We start from the raw sequence: 12,305 nt of genomic DNA, 5'->3' as shown, positions 1-12,305 counted from the left end.
GAATTTCACTCATAGAAAATAAAAAGGTAAAGAAATGGGGTGGCAGGGATGCCAAGGACCAAGGAGTCAGCAGGGTTATCCAGCACTACCTGGGACACAGGCCCTCTGGGGGACAGTGAAGTCTGTCCTGCTCCCTGCCCCCCTGGGATGCCCCTCCAGACTCTCCAGTGCCCTTTGCTCTGACTTCACACTCACCAGCAACCTTCTGATTGTTACTGTGGTCTCTTAGGTAGGTGCCTAGTGCTGAGACAAAGTGTCAGAGATGCTGGAAACGGCTCTCAGTCAGCAAGGTTGACTCCTTTGGCTCTGTGGGCTCTGCATCCATGTTTAATGAGCCTGCTGCCTGTGACAGAGAGAGTAACTCTTAGTCCTGCTGTGGGACCTGTTTCTTTGGTTAGCAAACATTTGGTAAGCGCCAAGCTCTGGCTTTAGGCTCTGGAAACTCAGCAGGGACCTCGATGGACACAGTCCCTCAGGCTTACATTCCAGTGTTCAAATAACACACGTGAGGAACTCAACACAGAGATGGGTAAAAAGTGCCCATAAATGGCAGCTGATACCATTATTCCTATGAGTAGGAAGAAGTTTTTGTGATAATTTCTGACCGTTCATTCTTCCTCTTCCCCATCATTCTCGCTACCTGCGGCCTCCCACCAAGATCTGCCAGCTGTACTTGCTCCCACCACCGCTCCCCTCGCCCACCCATGTCTCCGATACTCCGTGGCAGGGAAACCCACCCGGCAATCCTGCTCCGACTGTTTTTCAGGACCTTGTGCTTCACCGTGAACTGAAACACAGTAACGAATGCTTCTAAATACAACACATTCTTCATGGAAAATGTGTGCTTTGGTGGGATTGGAGGTCTTGGTTCTTGGAAGGACGGTGACCTGATCTAGGCACCCATGCTCTGCTCTTCAACCCACACAGCATCACCCATCGAGAATCCGTCCTCGCCTGTGGGCAGGAATCACAACTCCACCCTTTTCTCTTGCTCATGACCCCTCCTAGCCTACCTTCCCGCTCTGCAAGTTGTAGACCCTTTGTTAGTTGGTTTAGTTTAAACATCCGCAGTGTAGATGGGAGGGACGTCGGGAAGGCGGCAGGAGGGGCTCCTGGGGTCCGTGATGGTCGGCTTCCTGGCCTGGGCGTTGGTCACACAACCGTGGTCATTTGTGAAGGTCAGCCTGCATGCTCATGACCTGGGCATTTTCTAGATGGATAACCTACTCCAGGCAAACATTAAAACGAAAATAGAGCAAATGTGCCGAGATACTTGTACGAAGATGCTTTTTTTCAACGTCCTTTATATTAAAAACTGGAAATAGCCTGCACGCGTACGAGTAGAGGATTGGTAAAATAACTTTCAGTGGATCTATAAAATAGACTATACAGCCATTAGAAATATTGATAAAAGGTATGTTTATTCACTTGGTGGTGTTAAGTAAACAATATAATATAAAATAAGTTAGAAAGGAAAGTATATTCCAAAATATTAAAAATGATCATCTCTGGGCAGAATATTGGTATTAATAAAGTTAACGAATCTGAGGAGCTTGTTAGGTACAATTCCTGAGCCCCCACACTCAGAGATTCTCATCCAGTCTTCCCCCCAAACCCCAGAGCACACACCTACCCAGGCTAATTGTTATGACCCCTCCTAGCCTACCAGGCTAATTGTTATGCACAGCCTGGCTCATATCAGTGTGGGGCTCCTGGGAACCTTTTATGAATCTGATATAAGCCATGCATCCTCTCCCCTGGAAAATGAATGGGCACACCAAATCTTGGATATAATTTAGAGAGATGGTCCATGACTCCAGGTAAGAATCCCTAATGTGGGATGAGAAGTCAACCTCCTCCTTTTTCTCTTGTTCTTTTCTTTCCTCAGAAGGCCTCTTGCTCCCAGCGCCCTAAAGGTTAAGGGCCTCTGGTAGGCAGCATAGGCCGGGGCCATTGCCATGATCAGAGCACATCTTTTGTGTTCTGTCGTGGTTGCTGGTGCCATCCAGAGGGGATGCACTGGAGGGTGAGCAGTGGTGGGCGGGTGGCGGGTGGCCGCGGTGGTGCCAAGGCCTGCTTTGAGAACTTGCCTGTGCTGCCCACCCCGCTGGGTCCTCTGCAGGAGGGCAAGCTGCCTTGATGGCCTCACAAGTCTCACGAAGCTATCTCCAAACTTTGATGCTCGCTCTCCTTTACAAAGGTCCCTTCATTTATCCACCCACCATTTTGTTCTGCTGATCTGGGTCCCTACAACGAGATGGGACTATTTCATACAGTATAAACGGGAGTAGGGTCAAAGCTGTGGCTTTATGTCTTATAGGGTGTGTTCCATGATACTCTTTGATCATAAACTTTGGACCCTAAGAACGTTTTATTAATAGATCTTACGATTTCCTCTCTTTGTGTGTACCTCAAAAGTCATGGATGGCTCGGCTTGGGCAGTGGACGTGCTAAGGCTTCTAAGAGAAAAGAGAAGAGGCGGGCGGCCCAGAAGTCAGGCCCCTTTGGGAGAGGAGCTGGAGGCCCAACAGCAATGGCCTCGGCCACCAGGTGGCATCACTGGCCACTCTGGGTGCAGCTTCTCCCAGGAAGTCGAAATCCTTGGAGCCCAGATCCGACTCCTCCACAGAAGGGCCAATCCTTTCCCCGAGGGCTCTGCCCTGAACCTTTGGGTCCAGCATCTGTAGGAGTCACCACAGCATCTCCCTAACACCCGCATTTGTCCCCATTTTGGCCTAGAGGAGGAATGCCAGGCAGGGTGAGCCAGGGAAAGATGACACAGGGCAGGGTAGTTTTCTTAGCCCTGGCATAATAAAAAGAAAGCCCAAATATTTTTCTTTTTTTTAATATCTAAGATTTAAAAAAATTAATAATCCCAAAACCAGCAACCAAAACAATCCATCTGAATGTCGGCAACAGTCCTGGTCTCAGGTCCCCTTTCCGGGGTGTTCTGAAGCAGCAGCACCTGCCGGGCAGCTCTGGGACCCCGGGGCCTGGGGACAACCCAGTAGCGGCCGGAATCCACCCTGGCCTTGACCCAGCAGAGCTGGGATGATGGGGACGACGTTTCAGAAAGGCCACCAGGACTGTCTTTAAACACGTGGTTGCTCTGGGAGGAACTTTTCCTTCGAGTCCAGGCTGAGGGTTATTTCTTGTGGAGAAACTTCATTTTATTGCCTAAAAAAAGAAAATGGGAGCATTTCACCAGGAGAGAAAGGAGGTTGAGTTAAATCTTCCCCTTTCTTCCCAGCTGCAGTGTGGCTCCCACGCCAGCCAGGAGGGAGCCTCACTCTGTGCCTTGCAGCCTCTGCACCTCCCCAAGGAAAAGGGATCTTCCTTGGACTCAAGGAAGAGCTGCAGACACTGCTTCTGAAACGGTAAGTTGGAATCTCTGAACGGAACGGGTCCCCGAGGAGCCAAGTGAGAAAACTCCCAGCGGTGCGGTGAGTGGGACGTCCCACCCCAAGTGGCCATCTGTCCGCCCTGTGAGGGACAAGCAGGCCCCGCCACAGGTGCCCATGTGGCCCTCACCACGCAGCTCCTCCTCGCTGGGGCCTGCGCCCTGTTCCTCTTTTGTGGCTATCGGGACGACACGCTAACCACCTGAGCCACCCAGCCAGCGCCTCCTTCCTCTTTGGTGATTTCCTCTTCATCCTTTTCCCAGCAGGGCCTTGCTCCTGAGTGAGCCGGAGTCCTTTCGCTTTTACATTTCCACTCGCAGGGCACTGGGAGGCTGGGCCAGCTCTGTGCTGCCCGACACCCTGCCTGCTTCCGCTCAGCCTGCTTCCTAAGCTCAGTGCCCAGAAGACTCAGGAGTGAGGGAGATGACAGTGACCGAAGGCAGTGAGACAGCCCAGGAGCCCAGGAGAGCGGGGAGGGGCCTCTGTGTCCTCTGTTTATACTTTGGAGTCAGACTGGAACAGGAGGCTACAATGCCGACTTAGCCTGCCCAGCACAGGCCAGAGAGCGCTGTGTTATTTCGGCGCCGGCTCCAGTGGAGGAGCTGGGCAGGACCCACGGACCAGAGGCTGGTGATGGGGACCGAGATCCTCGGCCTTACCTAGTCCCTTCAGGAACTTGTTGACACCACTGTGCTCTCCACTGGGGAGTGTCTCCAGGTACTCCTGGGCTCGGACCTCAAACAGACCTGTTGACAAGAGATATCCCAGTCAGTATAGTTCCCTCTCTGGGCACTTCTAACCATACCTGTTTCCTTACTGCCACAGAAAAGAGGAACCTGCTTCTGAGATGAGCTGCTCCTATAAACATGCTATGAATCATAGGTTTATAAGAGTTTTTATGACCCCTATAATTGCCCAACTTTGTGCAGTAACTGTCTTTGGAAAGCTGTAAAGCCAGCTCCCACACGAAATCCTATTTTTACTCAGCAAACACCTTCCAAGTGTCTCCACTGTGCCAGGCACGCGGTTTCAAGATGAACCAGATGGTCTTGGCTCTCAGGAACTCCTGGAGTTTCCCTTTTCCTCGTGTTCTCCCATAAAGAGGGTCCCTGGCCACGTGGTGTGGCCTCCTGGGAATGAACCTGTTTGCCACCTGTGACCTCAGGAAGGCTAGGCAGGCCGCCTCTCAGGGCCCTCAGTGCTCAGTCCGGGTCTGAGCCTCAGGTACTGTCTTCATTTCTCTCTGGTCCTCGTGGACCGTGGGCTCCCTCCGTACTGCTTTTAAGCTTTGATGTCTGGACCTCTCTATCAAATAGTGGTCTGTAAACAGGTACCTACCAGTATGTGTACCCAGCAGGCCTTCTCTTTAACAGGTCCCTTCATCTGATCAACTTTTTGTCTCTTCAGATACCATTCATCAGAGCTGCCGGAAGCACGGCAGCCTCTGTCTTTACTTTGCAAGGAGCTCTGGGAATGGTTTCGTTCCTTAACTCAGTCTGTGCCATCACAGCACCAGAGGACACCCAGGCCTGGGCCAGCAGCTCCCCCGGGACCCTCCCTGGCCGCTGCTCGGCCACGCCTTGGTGGTGAGCACCTCGGCCCTCCTCAGGTCTAACTCCCATCTGTGACAGCCTTTCCCAGCATTTCCAGTTGTCAGATCCCCAAAAGGGCTTAAGATGGCATAAGAAAGAGACAGGAATCCCAGTCCCTGGTTATCCTCTTTTTTCACACCTCTCTCTTCCCCTTCCCCCTCCCCCTCCTCCAGCCCAGGAAGTGTAATGGAACCCAGCTGACAGGGACAAGGAGAAGGTAGGAGAGATGAACTCCAGGAAGAGAGAGAGTGAGGGAGGAGAATGGATGACCCACAAGCTCCCAGCCAGGCAGGCTCAGCGAAGGGTGTGGGCCATTCTCTCCTCTATCCCATCCCAGGTGGCTCCTGCCTGCTCCAAGGTGGAGAGGGGCAGGAAGGGCGGGCAGAAGGGACGAGAGGAGGCTGTGGGAAAGGACAAAGCAACCACAGAGAGAGAGGAAGGAAGGGTGTCCACGAGAGTTTCCTCAAGTTGGAAAGAATGGAACGAATGGAGAACTGTCACCAGAACCCGGAAAGTGCTCTGGGATAGGCTAGCGGGGGGAAGAGCTGTCCGAGGAGACAGGCATCAGGGTAGTTTCAGAAACTCAGACGTGCAAAAGTGAACATTCTCCAGAGGTGGCCGAGAGCTGCTCCCGTCTGTGCCCGGGCACCTCCATCTGTCTCAGGGGAGATGCAGAAAAGGTGCCCTCTGACCTTTGGCATCCTGTCGACGCAGCTCTCGCTCCTGGATGAAGCCCCGGAACATCTGGGTCTCCATGAAGACCTCCAGGAAGCGGCGCAGGCTCTTGGAGGAGACGGCTTTGCGGAAGGCCTCGCGCTGCAGGGTCCTCTCCTCGCGGTCGCCCACCGTCAGGAACAAGGAGTAATGGCCCACGATCTCCACGAAGAAGCGGACAAAGGCTTCAGACACCACCTGGTTCAAGGGGCTGGACTCAGGGCCTGAGCAAGAGGAAGTGCCAGCGGGTGAGGGTCAGAGCCTCTGAGACAAGCCAACTGGTAATACAAGCAACTGCTAGCTCCTTGAGGAAAAAGCCTGCTGATCCATAAAAAGGTGACCCAAAGGTATTAAATTATTTCTTTCCCTCCCTTTTATTATTTTTATTTTCCTTATTTTTTTTTGTTGTTAATCCTCACCAGAGCATATATTTTCTGTAGATTTTTTTTTTAGGTAGAGTGAAAACACACACACACACACACACACAGAGAGAGAGAGAGAGAGAGAGAGAGAGAGAGAGAGAGAGAGAAACATCGATGTGATTGATTGCCTCCCGCACGTACCCTGACAGGGGCCAGGGATTAAACCTGCAACCCAGGTACATACTCTTGGTCAGGGCTCTTTCGCTCCTTTAAACAGATATCTTAGGGCCAAATGGGGGAAGTGAGAGAACTTTTCCCAGTTCATTGTTAAAATGAGATCCAGATGAGAAGGTTGAGCACCCAGTTTTTCTCCTTGCATCCCTCTCTTGCCTATTTTCTTACTTAACTCAATGTCAAGTGGAGTGCTTGGCCATTGTCCATTTGCTCCCTGACTAACGATGGAGGGAGATGCAGTCTGTAGGAGCTGAGCACTTACCGTGCTTGCAGTCGGGGGGCCCTTCATCCTGGTCACAGGCCAGGTCATTTCTCTGCTCCAGAATGTGTTCCAGGGCCACCTGAAGCTTCCGTGGCAGGATGGAATCCTCGTCGTCCATCTGTATGGCAGAAAGGACAGGTGGGCCATCGCCCTGCTTCTGGAGGTGGTGCTGTGCCCGGCCAGCGGGACACATGGGTGCACTGTCCGGCAGGCCTGCACAGTTCAGTCTAGTGCAGTGGTTCTCAACCTGTGGGTCGCGACCCCTTTGGCGGTCGAACGACCCTCTCACAGGGGTCACCTAAGACCATCCTGCATATCAGACATTTACATTACGATTCATAACAGTAGCAACATTACAGTTATGAAGTAGCAACGAAAATAATTTTATGGTTGGGTCACAGCATGAGGAACTGTATGTAAAGGGCCAGTAGGTTGAGAACCACTGGTCTAGTCGAAGGAACAACAGGGGTCTGAGGTTTGAATCTTGATTCCACTTCTTACCAGGTGTGTGAGCCTCAGTTTCCCCATTTGTCAATGTCTACCTCATTGTGAAGATTAAGTGCAATGGGCAAGACATTGATGAAGGAAACTGAAGATACAAGTAAATGAAAAGATATCCTGTGTTCATGGAGTGGGAGAATTAATGTTAAAATGCCCATACTACCCAAAGTGAGCTACAGAGTCGATGTAATCCCTATCAAAGTGCCAATGGCATTTTTCACAGAAATAGAAAAAACAATTCTAAAATTTATAGGGAAATACAAGAGTCCAAATAGACTAAGCAATTTTGAGAAAGAATAACAAAGAATAATCATCACAATTCCTGATTTCCAACTTTAACAAAGTAATCCAAACTGTACAGTACTGGTAAGCCAGTCAGAGGACAAACATCACATGCTCTTGCTTATATGTGGAATCTAATGAACAAAATAACCTGATGAACAAAACAGGTCCAGAGACATGGAAGCATGGAACAGACTGTCAAATGTCAGCGGGAAAGGGGGTGGGTGGTGGCATGGGAAGAAATTAACCAAATAACTTATATGCATATATGCATAATCCATGGACACAAACAATAGTGTGGTAGGTATGGGTGTGTGTGAAGAGGGTCAATGGGCAGAGGGGGAGGGGGGTAAGGGGACACCTGTAATATTTTCAACAATAAAGATAAGTTGAAAAATAGAAATAAATAAAAAAACACACAATATGGTACTGGCATAAAAAACAGACACACAAACCAGTGAAACAGAATCAATAGTCCAGAAATAAGTCCACACATATATGGTCAATTGATAGTTCACAAGGAAGCCAAGAATACTCACTGGAGAAAGCACAATCTCCTTTTAATATATTTTTTAAAAAATTGATTTGAGAGAGAGGGAGAGATGGAAACATCAGGAAATGAAATCACTATGTTGAAGAGGTAACTGCATGTCCGTGTTGGTTGAAATGTTGGTCTAAGCTCTAAGATGAATAAGTTCTGGGGCTCTAAGGTACAGCACGGTGACTAAGTTAACAATGTTGTATTTCATACTTGAAAGTTATTGAGAGTAGATCTTAAATCTACACACACACACAAAGGTAGTTATGAGAGGTGATGGCCGTGTTAACTAAACTTATTCTGGTAATCACTGTACAATATATATATATACATATCAAACCATCATGCTGTACACCTTACGCTTATGTATATGTCAATAATATTTTATAAAGCTTGGGAACAATATTAAATACAATACAATTACCTTGTGAAAAAGCTTGGAACTTAGTGGCTACACAAGAACTGTTTCCCACTGCCCTACCCTGTAGGGTGGCTGGTGCTGATCAGGACATGTGGCCAGGGCAGATGACCAGTGGATCAAAGCTGGTTTTACAGCCCTGGCTGGGAGCTCAGTTGGTTAGACCATCGTCCTGATGCCCCAAGGTTGCGGTTTTGATCCCCGGTCAGGGCACATACAAGAATTAACCAATGAATACATAAATGAGTGGAACAACAAATCAATGTCTCTCTCTCTCAAATAAAAACAAACATATAAATAAAAAGCTGGCTTTATTATCTGGGTCGCAGCATAGGAGAGCCCCGGGGAAGGGCCTCCCTGAGGGCCTTTGGGAATAAAAGTGAGTGGAACTAAGGATAGAAAATGGCATTACCACAACAGACAGAACTTTCTAGGGTGGCAGCTCCAAGTTTAAAAGCAATGCAATAGAATACCCCTAAAGCCTTCCTGTAATGTTCTTTGTAGGAGAGCTGGTAGGAGTTAGACCTCTCTGGCAAATGATAAGTGAGAAAATAATTGTGCATTACTTTTTATAATAAGTAGTTTATAATCATTATAGAAAATACATGGAAGTTTGAAAACAATTTAAACTCACTCATAATCTGTCTCCCTTTCATTCTCCCACAATCAGCATTAATGTTTTGGTGAGTTTTCCTTTCCAAGTTGTTTAGAGATATATATATATATTCTCTTTCTCCTTTTTTAAAAAACACGCAAAAAATGTATATGATTTTGCATCCTAATTTTTCCCACTTAATATTATATCATAAACTTGGTTTTCAAATATTTTTTAAAAGCATGTTGAAAAAGACCAAAGTCTATAGGCAAACCTATGCAAAGATTCTAATTGTTAGAAAACCATTTTGTGACAGAAGACGTGGGGATCAATCCTTTGCTAACCCCTCCTCTTTGGCCCCTGCCTTCTGGCTTCTCCTCAGTCCAGTTCTGGCTGAGGATTGGGAATGTCCAGGCCCATCCAGGAGCCTTAGCAGGGCTGGAAAGCTGAGCCCCAAACACCAGAGAGGTAAACAGAGAGTGAGCAGTGGGTTGAAGCTGGCGTTCTCACTCACCTGTCTGAGGAACCGATTGTTGACGAGGTCGACTACCAGGACCTGCAAGATGAGGAAAAGGAACCATTATTGTCACCAGGGCTTCTGGGATATAGCGATGGGCTCTTAGCCTTTTTCTGTCTTGGCACCAAAGAGGCAGTGGGGGTGGGGTGGAGGGGCCATTTGTGGTTTCCTGACATTGCCACTGTGGCCACAAGTGAGGAAGAAGGGAGGTGGGGAGCAAGGGCTTTTCTGAGTCCCATGCTTTCAACACTGCGACCGCAGGCTGGAGCATGTGTGTGCCATGGCTGGCCTCCCTTCCCTGGTCCCGACTGGCTAAGGCAGAGCCTCTCAGGCTGCTTTCAGTGCATGGGTTACTGGGGTGGGGAAAAGAGGCTAGAGGCCCCACTTGTGCCCCTTCCACTTGACTGTCTCTGCAACCCAGGGCTCTCTCTCCTTTCTCTCAGGTACCCAACTGGCCCTGTCATTTCTCTTATTGGGAGAGGAGGGAGAAACCCAGAGCCATGGATCCAGCTGGAGAGCAAATCCAGCTGCTGGGCTTTCCTTAGTCAGGCTTTTGGATAAAGCACCTTCCCCTCTGTCCTCAGAGCGGGCTGAGACCCAGGGCCAGAACCAGGGCGACGCAGGTGCCGGGCCTTTGCTTGCAGGGCCCTGAGAGCGAGAGAGACCTTCACTCAGGCCTCAGCACACGAGGGAGGAAGAGTGGGGCCTGATGGCCACCGGGTTTCCACGAAGAGCTAGAATATGGGCTCTAACATCCCAGGACCCCGCCCAGGGCTGAAGGGGCTTTTTCCTTCCTTCTCAAACACCCTATAGGACTGAACCAAGCCATGTTAGGGATCATAGGGCATCCAAACTTCTTGCAGCTCACGAACCCACACCTGGTTAATATTAATGCGATTTTAGGACCACCTGGGCAATTAGAGGAGCCACATCTGGGGACCCAGTTTAACTTTCAGGGCAGGTGTTCCCCAGGGGTTCAGGAGAGAGTGGCATCATTTAGTGCCCGCTGTCCCCTCTCAGGTGGCTGGGAGTTCTCAGTGCTCGGAATCCGGTTTGGCTCAGTGGATAGAGCGTTGGCCTGCGGACTGAAAGGTCCCGGGTTCGATTCTGGTCAAGGGCATGTACCTGGGTTGCGGGCACATCCCCAATAGAAGATGTGCAGGAGGCAGCTGATCGATGTTTCTCTCTCATCGATGTTTCTAACTCTCTCTCTCTCTCTCCCTTCCTCCCTGTAAAAATCAATAAAATATATTAAAAAAAAAAAGATTCCCAGGTGATTCTAATGTGCAGCCAAGGTTGAGAACCACCGATTTACAGGAAGGGGCTGGGATTCAATAACCACAGACCTGCCTCCACACCTGGATGCACACCTGAAAACCGGAACTTGATCATTAAGAACATTTTGGTGGTTGCCTTTTTACTGATAAAGGACCCATTTGCAGACTTGGGGGGAGTGGCTATCTCATAAATAAAGCTGTGGGGTCCCCTGCTCCCCTGACACTGCTTGTCACACAGCCTTAGGCAGCACCTCCCTCTGTCCCCCATAGGAAGGGATCAGAGACATCCCCTAGGGAGCACCTCCCTCTGCCCTCTGCCCTCTGCCCTCCACGGGAGGGCACAGAGACATCCCAGGAGCTCACCTCTTCCAGGGGCAGCTCCCTGAGCAGCGGCAGTGAGCTGGTGAGCAGCCCGATGAGGAAGGGCGTTGGCGAACACACGATGTCGACCATGGCCGGCGGCAGCACGGGGATGTAGGTGTGCTGCCAGGTGAAGGGGTAGGTGATGGCCACCATGGCGTGGCAGCACTTGGACAGCGTGCTGCAGCGGGAGAGAAGGGCGGGAGGGGTGGGTTCAGGGAGGGCCCAGAGAGAAACGCTTGCACACCTCCCAAGGCACGTTGAAAAGGCATCCTGCACATATTAGGTGTGTCATGTAACAGAGCCTGACACAGGCTATTCCAGGCAAGTGGAGCTTCCTCGAGGCTCTGAGACATGGCCAGAGCGATGAAATTAATGCTCTGGCCAATTTTTGTAAGTGTGCCTTCACACGTGAGCCCCATTCACTGTTACGCCTTTTCCTCACACCACCGCGCCCGCCCCTGTTCAAGACCAAACCCAGAGGACTAAAGCCTCTCTTCTCAGAACGCTCACGCTTCTCCTGAAGACGCTTAATATTCTAAGAGGGGCCTTTTTTGTTCTCTCCCACACATCCTCTCAGCCAGTCAGGGGAATGGGTAACTCCGTGGGCATTCGCGTGGCAGCAGTCAGCTCCAAATGACTGTTTTGTAAAAGTGAAGCTCAGGTCTAGTTACCCTTGCCTAGAATTCCAAACTTCAAGATATACCAACATAAGGGAAATACTGGGAGTCTTTCTCTTTCTCTAATATATACATACTAGAGGCCTGATGCACGAAATTCGTGCAAGCATAGCCCTCACAGCCCCGGCTGCCTCGTGGCCCCGTGACCCTGCCCCCCACCCACTGGTCGTTCTGGAAGGTCATTCTGCCATCTGGTCTAATTACCAATATAGCTCTTTATTATATTATATATCTCAATTTTTTTTTTGAGGACTGGTCCCCCCTCCCCCCCACCAATTACAGGGGAGTCTCTCTTAAAGAATAATGACCATGTTGTAGCCTTCTGTTGGCAAGCGCCCAGCCTTCCTAACCACTCTCCACACACTTTGCACAGTGCCTGGATCCACTCTCAGTTTATCCAGTGAATGGGTGGATTATTTGGGACGATCCTTTGGAATGGCAGTTCTACTGTGTGAAGACAGTGTTGACTGTGGCCGTCTGAGGTGAGTGAGAGCTGGCTTTCTCCTTTCCTTGCAATCACTCCTTATTGCGGTGAGCCTGCTGCTCAGGCTCCCCTCTGCTCTTTCCCCAGT

The 12,305-nt window shown here is 49.9% G+C and overlaps 1 protein-coding gene across 3 annotated transcripts in view; it reads right to left on the bottom strand.

The window, feature by feature from the left end:
• Positions 1-2,830: 2,830 nt before the first annotated feature.
• The window catches only part of DENND2A (DENN/MADD domain containing 2A), a 105,890-nt gene continuing 96,415 nt past the window's right edge, over positions 2,831-12,305 (bottom strand). For all 3 annotated transcript variants that reach the window (XM_015572679.1, XM_015572680.1, XM_015572678.1), the window contains 6 exons: positions 11,057-11,234; positions 9,414-9,455; positions 6,566-6,683; positions 5,686-5,931; positions 4,061-4,147; positions 2,831-3,177 (listed from right to left, as the gene is read on the bottom strand). In XM_015572679.1, coding sequence (XP_015428165.1) covers positions 3,146-3,177; positions 4,061-4,147; positions 5,686-5,931; positions 6,566-6,683; positions 9,414-9,455; positions 11,057-11,234 — 703 coding nt within the window. In that variant the 3' untranslated portion in view covers positions 2,831-3,145. The remainder of the gene's footprint in view (positions 3,178-4,060; positions 4,148-5,685; positions 5,932-6,565; positions 6,684-9,413; positions 9,456-11,056; positions 11,235-12,305) is intronic.

This window comes from Myotis davidii, unplaced genomic scaffold (assembly GCF_000327345.1).
Source record: "Myotis davidii unplaced genomic scaffold, ASM32734v1 scaffold329, whole genome shotgun sequence".
NCBI classification, from domain to species: domain Eukaryota; kingdom Metazoa; phylum Chordata; class Mammalia; order Chiroptera; family Vespertilionidae; genus Myotis; species Myotis davidii.
Note: the sequence above shows the minus strand (reverse complement) of the source record. Positions and strands in the feature narration are given on the sequence as shown.